At 43.1% G+C, this 20747-nt stretch overlaps 1 protein-coding gene across 2 annotated transcripts in view; it reads left to right on the top strand.

Annotated features, from left to right (window-relative positions):
• Positions 1 to 20747, top strand: part of RUNX1 (RUNX family transcription factor 1) — a 228986-nt gene that overhangs the window by 116195 nt on the left and 92044 nt on the right. For both annotated transcript variants that reach the window (XM_039857650.1, XM_039857649.1), the window contains exon 3: positions 19908 to 19946. In XM_039857650.1, the coding sequence (XP_039713584.1) occupies positions 19908 to 19946 (39 nt within the window). The remainder of the gene's footprint in view (positions 1 to 19907; positions 19947 to 20747) is intronic.

The following is a 20747-nucleotide window of genomic DNA, read 5'->3' as shown; positions in this document are numbered from 1 at the left end:
CCCCCTTCCCGTGTGCCTGTAAGAGCTGGTTTATACCTCCATTATCACGGTCCTTGCATTCTACATCGAACTGTCAGTGTTTGGTGAACAATGTACCTGGTCTGCTAAACTGTGCTTTCTTTAAGGGTTGGGGGCTATGCCTTCATCAGATCTGACTCCCCAAAGATGTCCAGGATAGGTCTTTGCACGTGAGAAGTGCTGATATTGCATGAATTGAACGTGAACTTCCTATTTTGTTGTCTGAAGAACTTCATAGGATGTACTAATTATACGGCAGCAGAAATCGCCACCCTTCTGCCCGCCCCTGAGACAGAAACTTCTAGCACCTGAAACTCAGCTCTGCCCTTAACAGGGGATCATGTGTCTGACATGCAATCCCAGCGGGCCACTTGAGTTTTGTTTCACTTGTGTGAGAAAATTAGTGACTTCAGCAAAATCTCGAGACTCTCTTCCATCTCTAGAGCCATGGTAAATAATGCACGTCCCTTTCATCACTCGGCCTGCCAAAAAAGACTCTTCCATTCTAAACCTAAATAACTTTCAGAATATGCATTATCGCATCTGCCTCAGCTCTCTCGACGCCACACTCTTAACGAGTAGAGAAGACGGCCACCTCTCTGAGCAAAAGCTCTTCACTTCCCAGGATGGAGGCTGTGAAGAGGCCATGGATATTCAACACTTCAGACCCCTGAGGATACTTTTTTCCATATTTTCATAATGTAACTTTTGTTCTCCATGTTGGCAAAATAACACTGATGTAGAAAAATGGAATTTGCAAGTGTTAAAATTTGGAAAGAATTCTGGAATGCATCACCAAGACAATATTGATCTCTTGCATTTATTTCTCTAGTCTGACAACACCTTCCACTTTGCCAAGAAACAATAAATATGGTAATACACACAATCAAAATGAGAGTCATGTGAATATCAATAAGAACAGTTTACATTTGCATATAATGTTTCTGGGCTGATTTTAGAATGTTTTTCTCCTTCGAGGCCCATCGCAACAGCCATTCTATATACTCAGAGCAGGTGTTACGAACCCAGAACCTCAGTCTTTCTGTCCACTTATTCTGGGCTAAGCAAGGAGGAAGGCAGGTAACTTAAACCGTCACCAAAGGAATGAATGTCAAGTGCCGTTCTCAGCAGGGCCAATGAGCGTGACTTTACCCAGGAGACATTTCCACGTTGCTTCTTCCTCTTCGAGTGCACATTCTTTTCTCTCTATGTGTTTTTTCATGCTTTCATTATATTTTCCTTCTCTGAAGTCTCAGTCAGATGTTCTGACTGAGATGTTCTCCAAGCAGTAAAAAGTAAATAGAACTATATGGTAATGTTGTCGTGTTTTTCAGTACTTTTATATGTCTTTCTTCTGGCACTTCACAGTAGAAAATGGTTCAAGTCTGGTTAATTGGGTGACGGACCGGCTGAACATAGTCTAAGAGTCATCTTGCAGGATATCTCATCCAATCTTCATAACAAAGCTATAAAGAAGGAATTACCTCCAGTCTACAACTCGAGAAACAGGTTAATGGACCATCCCAAGGGAGGTGACACAGTCAGAATCCAGGCTCAGTTCTCTCTATATCAAGTTCAAGTGGGCTTGTTCTCCGATCACCACGTGTCTTGGCTTTATGCTCAGATCTCTTTGCGGACGCTGAAGATTGAAGCACGTCCAATAAATAGCAGCCTTCCTCAATTCCGGATCAATTAAGAGGCAAACAGAAAGACGTGGGCCATACGCAGCTCGAAGGGCCAGCTTTATGGCTCTGAAAGCCGGATTGCAGAATGGGGCTCAGGCATGGGGCTCAGGTGTTCGGCAGCGACGGGCTTCTCAGGGCCGAACTCCAAAATTAGATAGGTTCACGCATCTGTCTCAGGCACTGCTGAAACAGCGCCGGACCTTCAAAACGTACCACACGAACACACAGAGCGGAATGTGTGCCTCCTGCAGCCACCAGTCCCCAGGGGGAAAGAGGAAGGAGGTAGCTAAGTTCCCAGAGCCACCACTTTCTCCTCCAAGACTCGCCAACCCAGCAAGTGAGGAGGAAGACAGAGGCCAGGAGCGGTACCTCCCTGGGGTCCCCTCCACGTGACAGGCAGCATCAGGAGTGGGGAAGAAACATCGCTCCCCGTAAAGTATACTCTAAGGAGTTTTATATCGTAGGCACAGTAAGTGTTCAAACATACATGGCCACTTCCTGGCAAGTATAATGCATTTACTATTATGCCATCCTCATCACAGGATTTTGTCACACGGATCCCTACAGAGGCCAGGATGTCAGGAAGCTCTCGTTTCTACCACTTCACTGACTCACTGCATGACCTAGGGCAAGCCACTTAACTAGTCAGTGTCTTAATATCCCCATATATAAAGTCAAGATTGTTGACGGGAATGCTCCCCATGGGTAATTCTTCCGTCAGGGGCAGCAATGACTGGATCTTGCAAACTCAGAAAGAGCCAGCCCGCTAAGAGACATCGGAAGTACAGAACTGATCTGCCTTCTTCCAAGAGTCCTTAGCAGATCATGCTTCGATGGAGTTCCTTCTGTTATACACCAACTAAGAGAGAATCCCCCGATAGCCGGGCCACACGTCACCCAGAATGTCGAGCGTACTGAGCAACAGTGGACTGCTTCGCGCCTCTTGGATGTCCGACGTCTGAGCAGCTACGCACGCTCGAATCTATATTTTCTCCCATTGACAGGTCCGAGAGGACATATAGCTTAGATTTTTAGACAACGCTCCATGTTAAAAGCCTCTCCTTTTATAGAGGCATATCTTTAGAGCCTCCGTAGCTAAACTCCGGCTGAGTTTAATCCATCCAGTCCTGCAATCCAAACAAGAACCTAAACACAACTTTGTGTCAGTGTCATCGGTGTTAACCGATATGTCATAAAATCAATTAATTACTTTTAAGAAGCAGTTAAGAGTAGCCCTACAATGCTGCCACGTGAATTATTAAAGAAGACGATGTCAGGGTCCTCACCCCCGCCCCAAACTGAAGCTCTGTGTCACCGGGTGGTGAAAAGATGCATTCGGCCCTGAATCCTCAGTGAAAACAGTACAGAGTCGAAGGGGCCAAACTAAAGATAGAAAGTGACCAGGCTTAAGAGGCGTGGTGCCCTCATCCTCACCTCCATTCACCTGAGGATGGGCAGCCCTGCCTGGTTCTGTCTTTTCCCAGAGCCCTGCTCATCCCAGAGAAAAGCCCACGCAAGGCCCCCTTCCCCCACCTGCACCCGCTGTTCTCTGCCGAGTCGAGGCCAGGCAAAGCCGCCTGGGTGAGAGGCCAGAGGCCGCTCCCACATCCTGGTTTGCCGCCGCTTGGAATGTGTGGTTCACACCCAGGCACGCTCATCCATACATGTCTGTGTAACTGGGAACAACACTGAGACAGATCTGGAGTCTCCGATGTGCAGCGGACATAGATTCCCCAAATGCAGAGAGAATCCCCGCCTACCTCGACCTAGCCTGCACCTCAAAGACTAGGAAAGCGGTGGGAACAGTTGTCTGTAGTTGTGAGCTGGGGGTGGGGGCAGCACTGGTACTAAGGGCTTTATAATGAGTCTTCGTTATTGTGTTTCTTTGGTTTCGATTTGGCCAGAAATGTTTACCATGTGAGTGAGAAACACCATCCATTTATAAATCCAAAGCATCAGGAAATCTGTTAGGAAGGGGACACCTACCCTGCTGCCTGGTTGTGCTTATCACTCTGAAGTGGCTTCTTATATTGTCGGCTTCCAGAACTCTCTATGCCCCAAGAGTCAAGAACCAGAGGAGGGTCTCCGGCTTCTGGAGTTTACTAGAACCCAGTGATTTTAAGAGCAAGTTGCAAAGGGAGGGGTTTTTTCACTATTCATCACCTGGAAGCAGTTATCTCTTCACTCTGAGGTCTGGGCTGACTCCGGACAACAGACTGGAGAGGACGTGGCAGCTACAGTTCATCATCATTCATTCATTCATTCATTCGCTCACTCATTCATTCACTTATGCTTGCTTGCTTTCTCTTTCCTTTCTTTTACAAAAAGTACTTATTGAGAATCTATGCAGTTCCGAGCACTTTTTTTGATGCTGGGTGCTCTCCAGCAACGAGCAAGACAAAGCCCCTCCCTCGCTAGGCCCACCCACTCGGGGGACGGAGGCAGTCGATAAATACGTAGATACAGAAATGCGATAAGACGAACGCAATGACGAAAATAAATCAGTGTGTGTCTGATATGATGCAACAGCACAGGGGGACGGAGTGGCGCTAGGTTAGCTGTCACTTTAATAGATGACAAATGGGCAGCCATGGGAAACATGGGTGGGGCCAAGTGGTCCAAGCAGAGGGAAGGGAGGTGAAAAGGTCCTGGGGCGGAAGAGCGTGGCATATCTGAGGGCTAGAACGGAGGCTGTGGTGACAAGCTGCAGGATACAGGTGCTCTGTGAGGTCAGAGAGGTGGGCTGGGCTGGGCCGGGCCGCTTCGCCGGGGCCTGGAATCCTAGCTCCCTGGAAAGCCCTCGCAGAGGTCGGGTAAGGGCCAGACACGATCCGATGTGCATTAGTCTCCAGGTGGCAAGGAGGCTGCCACTCTTCCTTCCCACTGCAAACCCCAACACCGAGCAGAATGCAGGCCGCTCCTCCATCGGAGCATGGGTTCAAACATGACCACCGGGTCCCTAATCTCCGCAGAGGCCCCATTTCTCCGTGCCTCGCTCGGCTGGTCCAGAATAAGACCCCCACTCGTTGGGCTGCTGTCTGCAAGGTGTCCGCTACTCGGTTGCTCGGTTCATAGACACGGGTTGCTGCTAGTGCCAATAACTCCTTTATTCCCTACATTATCCCCAAAAATGCATTTTCGATGTTGATTTTCACCAACTTTTGTTTAGCAAACGTTTATTGAGCACCTTCTCTGTGTCCCCCTGGGTCCCGTGCTACCACGGGGAGCAGCTTTATCAGCCAAGAGCAGAAAGCGTCCCTCTCCCCCAATCAGATGTCCCCTTCTACCCCCAGGAAATCCCAGTAGAAGCTCACAGGTCTTGTTATTAACGTATTACGCAATATTTAAACAAACATTAGGAGTCCCGACAGGTGTACGATTCACAGACAAACCTACCCACAGTGCCCAGTGCTGGCCAGGTGAGGAGGGCACACACTCAGGGGGAAGGTCTGGACTGTCCAGTGTGTAGGGGGCTCTGCCCAGTGCTCTCAGAACAGGTGCCAGGTTCCAGTGGGGGAGGGGAGCTTTATTCTCCCGTTGCGGGCTGGTGATGGAGAGGACCGAGGGTGAGAGAGACTTTTGCCTCTGCATTTAGCTTTCATTATGCAGTTCTGGACTTCAGAAAGACAGTTCATTTGTTCTTAGTTCCCAGAAGCCTAAATGAATTCCCCACCAGGCCAAAAAAAAAAAAAAAAAAGTTTGGAAAATTATCTCCGTCAGGAAATTACAAAAAGGAGAAAAATAAGACCTGGGAGAAGCTTGAGCTCTCCAGCCGGTGGGGGAGAGCAGCATAGCAGCGTAGCAGCATTTGCTCACTTGCCAGACACTGGGGAGCCACGAGGCATGACTCAGGCCCACAACGCCAGCTTCGGTTTCCCAGGCCAGCAGGCAGAGGGAGTCGGAAGTCCCCGAGCCCATGGGAAACAGAGAGGGCTCAACGGTGAAGACAGCCAGCTCTGGGGCCGGTTTGTGGAAGCTGATTTCAGGGCCAGTTTATGTCAATCTTGTTTCGTGGAAAACTAAATTCGTTGGCTCGCTCCAAGGGCCACACGGGCCTGGTCTCATTCACACCCCGGAGGGTATTTGTTTCAAAAAGGAAGAGGAAAAGGGGAAAGAGAAAGGTGGGGTGTGATGTGAGCCGAGGAAATCCGGTGAGAGCACCCACAACCCTGAAGGTCAAGTTTTAATCTCGCAAAGCTGTGTTCACTCCTCTATAATTTCCAGCCGTGACGTCCATTCATCCCCTCTCGTGAGGGATGACCAGACTCGGCGAGCAGCTCAACCGGCCACCCCCCTGCATCTCTCTCTGGGGCCTGGCAGGACATCAAACAGAACGGCATCCGTTTATTGTTTTTGTTTTTGTTTTTGTTTTTAAGAAATGCGATGTGGTCTCTGTGTTTGCAGTAGCAAGTTCTGGACTTAATGTGAGTGGCATTAAGAAGCTCTCTCTGTGCCCAGAGAAGGGACCCGTGCTCCCTCCATCATCCGTGCCGCCTCCCCTCCTTTCTGGTCCGATCCTCACCATCGGAAAGTAGGGCTTGACGTGAAATATGCCAAAAATGAAAAAGGAGAGACAACAGTATAAATGTTTCTGATGCGATTCAAATGAATTCCATCTGTTTTCCGTATAAAGGCGATATGAATAATTTGAGCGAGCATTAATTTCTCTCGCAAGGATTGGTGCCCAGTTCCAGGCAGAGTCATATCAAATGAGAGCAAAGCAAGGGTCTCGTTAAGAGCCTGGCTGTGGTCTGATCACAGTCGACACAAGGAAGAGGACACAGGGTCCATCTACCATGGTGTCCATGCGGAGTCCTGTGAACAGGACCCTGAAGTCACCCCAGCCACAGCGGATCTTTAGTTCAATGCGAGACAAGTGGGCTGCTAGCATTTCGCACCACCCTTGCATTCAGTTTTAATTTGTGTGAAGACAAAGGGCATAAAATAGTTGCATAGGGCAATCTGTTGCATAGCACCTTAAAGATAAAAAACAAGATAACACAGCTGCTCCCCCAGCAGGCATCACCATCACCGGCACACTAGTCCCAGCCACACCAGTTCCAGGAAGATCTATGACAGCGGAAACAAACCTCGTGACTTTGTTTCCCTTTCTTTAGAAGTATAAGATAAGCCCTTCGCATATCCTGACTCCTTGGTCACATTCAATGTATATGCAAAAGAAGTTCAAAGGCTGCCTTTGACAAATGACCTTTGGAGAAAGATGATAAAACTGCACACAAAAGACTTAAGCAATAAAGACCTACACATTGGGAAAGCAGGCCTTGGGCAGCAGGGTGTGAAACCGTGTTATCTCCAACTTCAGCACTAAAAGACAGTGGCCCAGAGCAGAAGGCTTTATCTGGCCTGCACAAGAATGGAGATGGCGCCTCCCCCCGAACCGTCCTGTCTGCAAAGCCCAGGAAACACCTTGCAGGCGAGTTGATGCAATAGTCGCAGCCCTCAGTGACAGTTAAAACAGTGTTACAACACCACGTTGAGCAACGACCTTGCTGTGTCATCCCCGTCCACGTTTTATACCCCTTGTTCCCCCTGGAGAGACAAATAGGACATTTTGGGTGACATTTTTTTGGTCCACCCTTTACTTTCAACTTAAACTATTAAAGAGAGGAAAGACACATTCTTCCTTCTTTCTTTCCAATACAATTTAAAACTCCTTTCCCGGTTCACATTTCAGGTGAGAGATGAGTGATATTTATTCTTTGCGTCTTATTGCTTTATTTCTTGAGACTTTCAAAGGATTCTCGCTATCTCTTCTTGGAGATTTATTACTCAGTTCCTATGACTGGGAGGAGGGGGCTGGAGTTTAATTTATGTGATTGCAATCAGGAAACCACTTTGAAAGGAAAGAGATCGATTTAGCTTTTCGTGAATTAGAAATTTTCTGTAAATAAAATTTTAGAAGACCCTCCCCTTTTTTTCTTTTTTTTTTTTTAAAGACATAACAGCACAGCTGTTGAGGAGCGACAGGTTTGGGGAAAAGGCCACTGAGTAACGGGTTCTGGGGTCCCAGATTGGCCACTGTTCTGGGACCTTGGAAAACCACTCATTTTCTCTCCACAAAGCGAATGGATTGTACGAAGCGCTTGCTAAGACTTCTCACTGCTCATAATGACTGGATCCTATTCCACAGAAAGGTGGCCTTCAAACAGTGTCACCCTAACTTGTCTTATAATAATCCTCCACTTTTGATGACCGTGTTTGGTTTTTCGAAGAACGTCAGCAGTCATGATTTAATTTGATCTTCTCGATGACCGTTTGATCATGGCAGGGCTCTAGACTTGACCAATGAAGAAACTGAGGCCGGGAAAGTTTAGGGGACCTGCAGAGAGTCACAGAGAATCACACGCTGAGTCACCTAATAAATTGAACACTAAGAAAAAAATAAAAAACATTCGAACTTTTCAGAATAGCAAGCAACAGTAAAAAGTAAATTCTATGCACAGCTCAGGAGATGAAGCTAGCCATTAAAAAAGGGGCTTCCGGAAGCAATACTTGCTCTTCCTATCTGAGAATAGTTCTGTTTCATTTATTCTCTTCTATTTCTTTTTTCTTCCCTTTCTTTTCTTTCTGGTATAATAACTGCCGCTATGATTTTTAATTTACAACCAATTAATGGATTACAATCTGTGGTTTGGAAATCACTGTTCAGAAACTTTTCGCATGGCAGTGTCCTGCTTTTTTTCTAAATCAGAAGTCGAGATGAGCTTCTGGACCCACGGGTGAAAGCTGAGTGGGGTTGTCCTGTGACAGTGTCTCAGTCTGAAATGATTTCTCTGTTGTGGGAATAATAAATCCTATGATTTCCCCAAGTCTGCACACTAAGGAAGCATCGTCCTGACAGCCAACCTTCCACCACGGGGCAGCTTCTGACCCTTCTGGTTTGAAAACACCATCAAGTCCTAATAAATAATGGATACTAATGACAATATCAGACACCTATTTGCATTGTACTCCCACTAAAGTCAGAAAGAGACCTGGGGCTGCTCCCTAAAAATGGCATATGGGTCTCTATATAAAGGGCTTTAATGCATTTTATATTTAAACCATAAGGCCATAGGCTCAAACCCAAATTGAGATGGACTCTGTTCCTTAAGTACCATTCTGGAAAAGTCGTTGAAATATTTATCCATCTATCTGGTTTCTAAAGCAGCTCATTTTCTCGTAGCATACTTCTAGAGTGTACCTGTTTGCAAACCCCCTTGAACTGGGAGGGGCTGCCTGAAGCGAAGGCATCCTTTTGCAAAGTCATGTCTATGAAACTTCTTGAATGAGAACTATGAAGAACAACATTGTTTTTAAAAATACACACAATTCACAGATTCATTTCTCTGCGCACCTGGCCAAGTTCTTACTTCCCTGCTTCATCTCTATGTGGCTAATGGCAAGGTATTTAACCTCTTGAAGCCTAAGGGGATAATAGTTCCAAACTTAATAGAATTATCAGGAGGATTTAATGAGATGATTTGTGAAAAACCCTGGCCACAATACCTGGAGATCAGAAGTAGCTCAATATACTGGAGACTATCATTATTTATCCACTAAAATTTGCTTGGTCATCATAACCCTATTAGCATAAATAAGGTTTTCACTTTTGACAAATCGATGCCACAGCTTTCTCCTCATAGACTGGACACTTGGTGGATCCCCAAGGGTCAAATGACCTAGTCTCTTGCCTTCACGTAGATGACCCTCCAAACCCGTTAAAACCTAACATAGCCCAAATCCAATGCATTGATGAGCTGTTATTATGCTATCCAGCCTGTCTCTGATATAATAAATTATTTCCTTGGCCTACTAAGCCAATCGATAAACATTTATATATTAGTTTTCTTCTAACAAATAGAAAAGGACCATGTTTACTTTTCAAGATCCACAAATTTGTCGCAGAGGAGAATTTAGCTTTTTTTAGGAATGCTGATCTATAACACAAGACAGTGTGCCCTCTCTCTTCTATTCAAAGTAAAACAGACCTCCAGCAGAGAGAAGGGTCTCTATTCACAGTTCGCTACTGAGGGGTTATATGTACTTTGGACTTCAACATTCCAAAATCTTAAAAATTAATAAAGAGGAGATATTTTTCTATAGGAGGTTTTATTTTTAGAAAGAAAAAAAAAGGCTACTTGATAAGTTTCAGGTAATTCAGCAATGTCTAGAAATTCATCCCTACTTTTCTAGCTCCAGATATTTCGAGCAAGTAAAAATCAAGATTCCACTTTTGCTGTATCCATTCTCCATCCAGGAATCAATGCACTGTTTGTTGCTTCAGCATAACTTTCTAGTTCGTATCTAAATTCGTATCTAATCTTACTCACAAGAATTCTAGAACACTTTTAAATATCAAGATGACAAGTAACAGAATAATATTCTCATTAAAGAAGTTTTTCTGATGCTGTTTTACCTTATGGCAGTATCACCTTTCACTAAAGACATGTCTCTTAAGGAAGCTATGATTAATCAAATCTTCATTTATCGTGATCGGAAAAAATATACATTATACACAAAAGAGAAAATAAAACTTCCATGTAACTTTACTTCCTTCTCATTCCTAGTACCCAAAGGGTTAATCTGAGGTCTTAATCCATTTCCACTCTAATTGGGAAGGGTAGCGGGGGAAACCATTTCATAACAAAATGGAAATTGCTCGCCTATATATGCCTGAGGCCAAAAGAAAAGAAATGGATTCTCTTGTGAGCTGGGTTAGTGAGGGAGAAGAAAATCTACATCTTGCACTTCACTTCATGTCATTGTTCAATTTGCTGGTGTTAAATAATGATCTCCAGAACAGCATGTGGGTCCAGGGAGAGGGTCCGCCCAAGTGCCCCAGGCTGAGTGCACCGGGCAGTCTCTGCCCCTCACTCAGCTGAACGGAGACCTGGCTCTGTCTGACAACTCAGCGTGGTGTTTGCAGACAAAATGTGCAGCCTCCACTGGCATCTTTGGTCAAGTTTTTTTCTTTCCTCCTTAGAAGTCCACTTCGTTGTTTGGTGTCTTCGGTAAAGAAGAGTTCTTGGCTAAACAAATCGTTCCTATTTTAGAAACTATACAATTTTTGCAGAAATGAAATAATCTTGATCTGGGATATTTTGAATTCATCCTCAAGATACATGATCTTCAAATGCACTTGAACTGTTAAAGTAACTAGAGAAACAAGAAAAATGGGAGTGTTTTAGAAAGGGTCTCTAAACATCAGTGCACTCATTGTCAGTAGTTCAAATAGTAATGAACTAGTGTTCATTTGGGGCTCATTTGTCATCACACTTGGGCAATCATCTGTCGTTTGCTCTTGCTATTTAGAAAAAAAAAACAAAAAACAACCTACTCTGCAAAATATATGACCAAAAAGCCTTCAAGTTTTATCTGTGTGCTTAGTCATTCTTAATAATTTTTTGGATGATCTCTGTATATTGCTTTCATCATACCTATAAGTATAAATTAGAAATTAGCTAATAGATACTATCTATTTTCAGGTGTTTTGTTTAATTTTGTTAAATAGCGTTTTCATTTTTCCTCTCGACATTTCAGGAAGAGGTGAACTCTATAGGACTGGCACCATTTATTCATTCAAAAAAATAGCAACATTTGCTTCAATTTTTAGAAAATAGACTTAAATTATAGCATTTTTCTAAGCAGGTCCAAATCAATCAAATTGAAACATTTAAATCTGACAATCATTTTTTGAGAAATTAGCAATGTTTCATAAGAAGTCTCTAAAAAAATGTTTAATATTCCATTTCAGTGTATGGCACATTATCTATAGAAATGGAATTATTTCTAGAACATCGATTACATAATATTATTAATATAATATGAAAAAATGGACTAATTACAATGCAAATATTAGGATTTTTATGAAACTTAAAAAATACAATTATGTAATTACATAGAATGATCGCTTACATTATTGCTAACTTTTTAAGCTATTTTTTTATTTCATACTACAACACAAAATTTTAAAGTTTTCGTGGAGTATGATAATTCCATGACCTCACAAGAAAGAACGAGAGTGATAGACTTAGCCCTCTGTTTCATAAAACTTTGTTTTCCAAATTTGAGGATAGCAGAATTAATACGAAAGGATTTGAGTGCTCACAGAACACTCTAACACCAATATGTGGCAGTTTCTTATTTAATTAATCAATACAGATATTTAAGCAATTCTTTCACAGGTAACTGCACATCTTACTCTTGATTCATAGGTAGACGTCTCATGTTCAAGGCAGACAGGTGACTGGGCACCCGAGATCCATCTCAAGCTTTTTCATTCCCTTTCTAAGGAGTTCTGCTATATTTGTGGGAAATTTCTCTATCGTCTGCGGGGGGTTGTAGATAGGAAAATTTTTATTTCCGTGGGAGAAAAAAGCACCAATTTGAGAGATTAACATTTGTAACACTAACAACAAAGAGCCTTATAGCTATTAATTCTAAAGGATAAAGGAATTGGACTATGTTTTATGCCCATAGTTTTTCGTTATTATTTTAGTACATAGTGAATACAGTACATAGTGAAACCTCACTAATTGAGTTGACATGGAGAAAACACAATTAGTGAAAAGGCTGAACTTTAATATTTTTAAATACTTGTGGTAATAAAATAAAGTTAACATTTACAAGTAAATATTTGTTTCTCTCTAATCTCAATTTTATGTAAATTACAGAGTAGAACAGCGATGCATTTGTTCTTTGTTCCCTCTTTTGTTATTTCTTCTGAATTAGTTTGGATCCACTTTATAACAGACCAGAAGCACCTCACTGAATCTAACTCTTACTGTTTTTTAACTGGAAGATTGCTAGCAAATTGACATACTGTGGGTTTTTTTAAAAAAATCTATATGCTATATTTCAAAATAAACCTGTCTATAGGAATTGCTATTTGAGAATGTGTATCATTTCAACACTTTGCAATTCTATTTTAAACCATGACCTATTTTTTAAAAATGAACCTCTTCTTCTAATTTCTGTTGTTTATACGAAATTCACAGAAAATTAGCTTTGCTATGAAAAGAAAGGGATGAGAGACGCTTTGGTAATATTCTTTCAGAGCCAGAAGAAACCAACGCACTATTACAGTCCAGGCTGAGCCCTCGGTGGCTGGTAAACCTTAAGTGGAAACGAACGATGCACGAGGCTGACTTGTGGCTCATCCGTGGTTGTGAACAGTGCATTAGCGGTGGGGACAGTGGTTAGCTGGCCTTTGCAGTTCAGTTGTCGCTGTGAATGTGTGTCCCTCTGCCTCTGAGTCAATCAAGTGATGTTGTAATAAAAATTCTGAACTTTGCTTCAGGACAGCTCACAGGGAAAATGTGAGTCAAGACCATTACTTAATGGGCTTCGCCAGCAGCAGGTGGAGCATAGGGCTCACTCGAGTGCTAGCAGAATAGTAGCAAAATTGCTATTCAAGGTGAATTGTGTTTTGAGTGGTCACCTTAGAGCTACGTGGTCCCATGCAGTGGCCACTAGCCACAGCTAGCTTTTGAGGACTTGCAATGTGGCTAGACTGAATTGAGATATACTATAAATGTAAAATACACATAAGATTTTGAAGAGTTACTACAAAAAAAAAAAGGAATGTAAAAAAAAAATCTCAATAATTTTATATTGATTACATGCTGAAATGAAAATGTTTCGGATATCCTCAGTTAAATAAAATATATGATCAAAGTTAATTTCATTCATTTCTCCTTACTTTTTAATGTGGCTACAAGAAAATTTTAAATTACGTATATGGCTCCCATTATATTTCTGTCGGACAGTACTGCTCTCGAATAAAAAAAAACGCCCAGATGGTTTAAAGGCAACTTGTCAAGATCTAGCAGAGAAATCTGACTGGTAACAGCATCCTGATATAAACCGTTTGGCAAGGTGCTTTTGCTTCCTGCTTACGACTGGGCACTCCAGAGCGAACTGCGTAGGTTCAGATTGCGCCAATTACTGACCCTTAGTTTCTTCGTCTACAAGGAGAAAGGAATAATTATGGGCCGTCTGTGCGAGAGGGTTAGATGGAACGACGCATGTAAAGCGCTTAGCGTGAGGTCTGGTAGAAGATGGTAGAAGGCCACGTCTGTTATCACAGCTGTCTTAGTCAGCTCGGGCAGCTATGACAAGACACCATAGGCCCAGTGGCTTAAAATACATAACTTTGCTTTGTCACAGTTCTGGAGGCTGGAACCTGAGATCAGAGTACCAGCACGGTCAGGTTCCGGTGAGAACCTTCTTTCTGGCTTGCACGTGGCTGCCTTCTTGCTGTGCGCTCATATGATAGGGGAAGAGAGGGGTAGAGGAAGCTCGCAGAAGGGCACTAAACCCATCGCGAGAACCCCACCCTCACGATCTCATTTAAACCTAACCACTTCCCCCCGCCCCACCTCCTCATACATCTCATTGGGAGTTAGGGCTTCAACATATGAGTTTGGAGGCAGGGGCACATTAAGTTCATCATGACAGTTTAAAAAGTCCAATCAGAGATAGCATTTTTGCAATGCTGTTTATCAAAACCTTTCAGACATTGTAGTCTAGTGTGCGCTGGGCAGAGTTTTGCTGGATACTGAGCAGTTGCCCTTGCCAGCTCTGAGTGTGGTCCTTGAACCACCAGCAGCAGCAGCAGCAGCATCACTGTGAGTTTGTTGGAAATGCAGGATCTCAGGCCCCACCCCAAACCGACTGAGTCAGAATCTGCACTTAACCAAATCCCCAGGGGTTTCAGAAATACATTCAGTTCATGCAATGCTGTCTGGGAATTTGAAGAGGAGTAAGAAGCCTTAGAGGCAAGGCGTTCAAACGTAGTGGTTACGTGACTGTGTTGGGGTGAGGGTGAGTCAGAAGAGAATCAGGCAACTACGCAGTTGGCATCGAAGTCACCCTTGCTCCTCAGTGACCCAGAACCAACTGTGATATAGACTAGGAGTCAAGCAGACAGGGGTCAAAATACCAGCTTTATCTATAATAGGACTTTTGGAGAGCGTGGCTTAGGTACGTGGCTTCCTAACACTGAACCCCAGAACCCAAGAGACTTACTCACTAGCACACAGGCACTGTCTCCCCAAAATGATAAGGGGCAGGGAAAGCCATGGTCAGCGTACTAGTTTTCTATCGCTGCCAAACTAGCAAATTACACCAATCTAGCAGCTTAAACCATACCCATTGATTAGCTCACCATTCAGTATGTCAGAGGTTCAGCTGGGCTCAACTGGGTTCCTGGCTCAGGGACTCACGTAGCCCAGAGTCAAGGTGTCAGCTGAGCTCTTACCTGGAGGCTTAGGGAAAATGCACTTTCCAGGCTCCTGCAGGCTGTTGGCAGAATGCAGTTCCATGTGGCCGCATGATGGAGTCCTATTTCCTTGCCAGTCGTCAGCCAAGGGTCACCTAGAGAGACTGCTGTTTCATTGTTGCTCATGGCTTCCACCATCTTCCAGCCAGTCCTGCAGGCACATCATATCCTTCTCTGACCTCACTGCTGCTCCAGCCTGAGAAAATGCTTCGCTTCTAAAGGTCTCCTGTGATTAGATTGGACCCGCCAGAATAATTTCCCTTTGGGTGGACTCAAAGCCAACCGAGTAACCAGTTTCAATACACCGGAAAAACCCCTTTTGCCACATAGGATGACCAGGGCATGACATCTCCTCAGAATCACAGTCCCAGGGATTAGGGTGGAAAATCTTGGGGATTCATTTTAGGAGTCCACCTAAAGCACCTGGTTTCTATTCCCAAAGCTAGGATCCACGCTATTCAGTCTTTTATGGTGGAGGATTGAGGGTGTGGAAAGAGGCCACGAAACGTCACTCCACATAGAAACCTGAGGCCAGGGAACTGGTGGTTCCATCACTTCCCTCTTTCCCACCCCACTCCTCAATATATTCAAATAGCTCTGCCACAAAGTCTAGTTTAAAGGTCACACGGGGGACATGGAGACCATGACGAAGAACATGATCGGTCCCTGAGAAGAAATTTCACCTAAGGCAGAGGATCTGACCCCCTCCAAGATGAAGGCAGGGAGGGTAGACCTTAATCCTACAGGATTGTGCTAAACGGTTTGAACTGAACTCAGGATGCACAGGAAAACACAGGTTCTGCAGAAGTGGGGGGTGGGAGATTAATCTGGAAGTACTGTAGGGAATTCATGGAACCCCCTTCGTAAGAGATCTGGTGAGAGATGGCGAGAACTTGTACCGGAATGGTGGCACGAGGGATGGAAAGGGGTGATAAATTAGAACAAAGAAACCCCAAGGAGGGCTTGGTAACAGATTGGACGAAGTCACAGATAAATCCGTGGGTCCGAGTCTGGAAACTGGGAGAACAAGGGTGCCGTGGGGAAACCAAGGAGAGCTGGTTCGAGATGGGATCTCATGAGCTTGCTCGTCAGGGACCTGCACATAGCAAATGTGAATGTCCTCATATGTCTTCCATCCAAACACACACACACACACACACACACACACCCCACTTTGGGCTCTTCTTCCCCTACCCTGTACCCCTTCCCTCCTTCAATAAGCATCTCCCTCCCCTTCCTGACATCCCGCTGTCTCTGCTCCATAGACTCTCTTCTGGCAAAGGTTCCCATGGTTACCCTGAAGCAAAATCCAGTGTAATCGCTTCAGTCCTCTACCTCGTGTCTCCTTGGCCTTTGGGACATGCCATTCCTCTCGAAGCTCCCATCTTCCCTTCGTGCGTAAGGCCCTATTTTTCCCATCTTTCTCTTCCTAACTCGGTCTTCTTGGTTGTTGCCTCTCCTCCTGATCATCCCTTAAATCTCAGACTCTGTCAACGCTCGCCTGTCAACGCACATGTTCCGTGTACGATCTGAAACTATTGCAGATGTGTGAGGACTCAGCTCGGTATTGCTATCCTAGACCTCTGCCCTGAATTCCTGTTTTTCCCACCGGCACCTACAATTCTGTTCTGTACATCCCAGCTGCATCCTGATGTCTACCTCCAACCCTGTCCTCTTCCAGTCTTTACTGCTGCTAATGGCACCTGGGCCACAGGTGGGAGCACTTTTCTCTCCCTCCCTAGCCCCATCTTCCATCTTCATCGTTTCCACCTTAATGAAGATGCTCACGATTCTCGTCTGACAACTTTAGCTCCCCTGCGCCTTTTCTCTGTCTCCTCCGATTCACCTATTCATTTCTGACAGATTTTCCTAAAATGCGTATTAATTATGTCATTTCCCAGATTTCAAGGCTCTGACAGAATCCAGTGCCCTTATGGTGAAGTTCGAATTTCTTTAGGTTGTGTCAGCTGCCAATGACCTGCCTGTGCTCATGTCTGCCAGCATTGTGTCATTTGTGAGCTGCCACTCCCCAGTCTGATCCCAAACCTACACTCCAACCTGCTGGAACTGACACGTGGGTCTGTTTCACAGGTTCGTGACTTTGTCACACTTCTCCTTCTGCCTGGAGTCACTTCTCCCCTAGTCCCTTCCCATATCCCTAAACCCATTCTTGAGCCTTCTCAACCACCTGGTAAAAATCTACCCAACCTCCAAGAGTCGAATCAAGTTCACCTCTACTAGGAAGGAAATCTTTCCTGAGCCCACCAGGTGGTGCCACCCTCTCTTCCTTCTGTGTCTCCCACCACCTCCCTGGACCTTGCACACGTGTGTGTCTCTCAGCACCCGTGATGCTCCATTGTTCTCATTTATTTGTCCTTTGTTACCTAGCACCGCGCCTGGTACATAGGAAGCATTAGAGGATGCTGAAAGGAGGAAAATTGTATCCTTCATTTCTGGGAAGGTCCTCAAGATGCCATTTAGAGGGAGTGGAGGCAGGAAAAGACTAGAAAGCCATTTTACATGTATTAGGAATTTACAAGCCTCTCAGCTAAATAGACCTTGACCTACTGCTCAAATTCTGTAGATTGCCATAAATAACTTCCAGGTATGACTCCTACAGATTTGAGATTTGCATGGCGAAGAAGTGCAGGCATATTTTCTGATGGAGACCATGCAACAGGGAAGATAAAAGTAAAAGATGAGGTCAGAGTTTAATTTTTCAGAACTCTACAAAGGACATCCATTAAAAATGCATAGTTGTGGCCAAAAAGAAACATAACCTATCACGTGCTCAGACTCATACGTGGATACGTATGTATGTGGGGGTGGGGTGGGGGTGTATGCATAGGGATGAAGAGTGAAGTGACCTTGTCAAGTTTCCTAAATCCTCCAAGTATGAGTTTCCTCCTCTGTAAAATGGGGATGGTAATGGTGTTGTTGCAAGGATTAAGCCAGGCAAGGGTATCTAAAAGCATTTTGGCCATTGCCTGGCACGTAGGAGCAGTTCAATGAGAAAGAGAGAGAGAAAGAAAGGGAGGGAGGGACCGAGGGAGGGGGAAGGGAGCTGGAGCACAGGCTATAGGCAGATTCTGCTCTCATGGTCGTGAACACGCTTCACCTACAGACACCTGTCTCCTCCCGCTTCCCTCTCCTCCCCTCTTAATGTTGTATACTGCGTTCTCGAGGCTACAGACACAGGACAATCAAAGAAAGGTTTCGATGACAAAACATACACCCCTTTCAAAATCTACTCACTTTTGCTTTTGTTCGGGGGTTTAAAAAACATCTTGGCTTTTCTCGTAGCATCGCTGAAACGTTAGGTGCCTGGACGAGACTCTTCTTTTTCACTTTGCTCTTTCTATTTCACACCCTTGGACATGGAAAGCCTTCTCAGAGTCTCATGAGAAAATCCCCAGGGTGCTTGGTTCTGCTGGGTCTCTTTGGCATAAATTCAGCTGTCTGGTCAATCTTACTGTTGTGGATTCCCTCCATCCATGCCTATTAAAACTAAACTTACTCCATTATGCATTTTGTTATTTCTTACCTTTTCATTCATGATTAGTGCAAATGATTCTTTCCCTGCCTTTTTTTTTTTTTTTTAAATCTTTATGGAATCATTTTAGGTGCATGTAAACTACAATATTGGTTTTTTTTTTTTTTTTTAGGATGCGCCTTTGAAACTATACATATTTCATCCCTTTCATCTTTCATCATAGGGCAGTCCTTCAAAACCTCTTATTATTTTGGCTGCTTTATTTTTGCTTTGGCAAAAATATAAAACCAAGGAGCTGCAAATCTTGTTCTCCTGCTTATTTAAACAGCGTCTGGAAATCTGAAATAATTACCTCCTTTCTTAGTTTTAAAGTTTTTTTTTAAGCTATATTGTACTAATATTGTGGAGTGGAGTTGAAAGGTTTAGATCTGCAGTATTCGAAATGCTCAAATCCTGAGGCTTTGAAAAATGGTATTTCCTCCATGGTCATCATGGAGTGCTGGCCATTATCAATATACAAGGCTAAGAGAGTAATTTCAAGTTCAGAACATTACACAGAGATATTCAAGGGAAAGAAAAGCAGCTTCCTATGACTTTGCTTAATGGATTTAGCTATAACTATACACGCAGCAGTATATAATAAGTGATTCCTATTTGGAAATTGTCATATGACAATTTTCAATAAAGGATATCATCTGTTATTTCAAGAATGAGAAATGTGAGTACAAATAATCTACCCTCTTAGCTAAGGGAAAGAAAGGAAAGCAAGCAAAGAGGGAACATTTCTAAAATGTCCTATCCTTGGAAGTAATGTTTATCAGTTTGTTTATCATGTTTATCATGTTTATCAGTTTGTTTCCTTCAGCAGATGTATTCCAAGTTGTTTATTGTCATCACTTTAAATCATTTGTATTTTCACTTCTTGCATTTAGCCTCTGCTGTATTACACATTTTAAAATGTTTTTGCATTAAGGTTTAGTTTCAGTTTCATCTTAAATTCTGATTCATTCCTACACCCTCCAAATGTATTTCTAACGTTCATTAAATAAATCACATTTATATCACAGGTAGAGCTTAAACAAGGTGATTCTATTAAAGATTCAATATTAGCCAGCAGTGGAAAATGCTGGTCGAAGGAGTATAAAGCCATGTGCATCTGTGACAGATCATTTTTTATTTGCTGATTTACTGTTTTAAGCTATTTTTGTGCCAAAGCTGGACAACATGCTATAAAATCTCTAGTGCTAGAAAGTATGAGAGGCAATAAGCTAGCAAAAAAAAAAAAAAAAATGAGATGGGGAAATTTAGTTTTTATACATGCACTTATTGCAATTAGAATGAAATTCATTAACTATAAGTCAATTTGTTTTTTGTTATCAGTATGGTCATATAATTATTTTTATTTTTCTCCTTTCTGTTCTTTCAGAATGTATACACGGAATGAATCCATCTAGAGATACTCACGGTATGTTAGATTCCAAATTATATTTATAAAATATGCACATTTGTATATATGTATATATGTGATTTAATCTATGTATCTTATAAATATCTTATGATATAAATTAACCAAATAATTAAGGCTTCTTTTGCTGATTCAGAAATATTTAAAAGCTCTTCTCCATATAGTAAATGTCAAACCATATAAAACATTCCAGCGAAACCTTAAATGATACCCTCAGTGCTGTAGCGTTTACCACAGATGCACTCTGCTGTTATTAAATGACTCTATATGACTCTCTGCAAAAAAAAAAAAAAAAAAAAAAATAGAGCTTGGTTTCTATCTGTTAGAATCTAGTTTATTACCTGTGTTATGGCAGTGGCAATGTAAAATTTTTATTAAGGTAAAATGTTTACTAAGCATACCTAAAATTGCGAAGGATTAATTTTGAAATTTTCTCAGTTTGCTACTTGCGAGCTGCACAATTGACTTACAAAGTTAGAGATAGTCACACGTCAACCCCAGCATCCTATGGAAACATTCACATGGAGGAAGGAGGCAGTGGAAGAACTAAGGAATTAGATTTCAAAAGGGCAGTAACCTCAAAGCTCCTCCAGAATGAGGGGTGGGGAATACTTAATTTAACTGCAATGTTAAAAACTGGATGCTGCGTCTAGTAGGTTATTTGTACACACATGAACAAGTTACGCTTCATCAGAATGTTCTCTTTCTCGGTGACGTAAGTGTCAACTGCAGTAATTTGATTCAGAACCACTAGCAAAGTACACTCTCTGGTTTTTGTTTTCATTTTAAGGGTATTGAAAA

Source organism: Pteropus medius, unplaced genomic scaffold (genome assembly GCF_902729225.1).
Source record: "Pteropus medius unplaced genomic scaffold, Ma_sr-lr_union100, whole genome shotgun sequence".
NCBI classification, from domain to species: domain Eukaryota; kingdom Metazoa; phylum Chordata; class Mammalia; order Chiroptera; family Pteropodidae; genus Pteropus; species Pteropus medius.
This window is presented reverse-complemented; position numbering and strand designations above follow the sequence as displayed.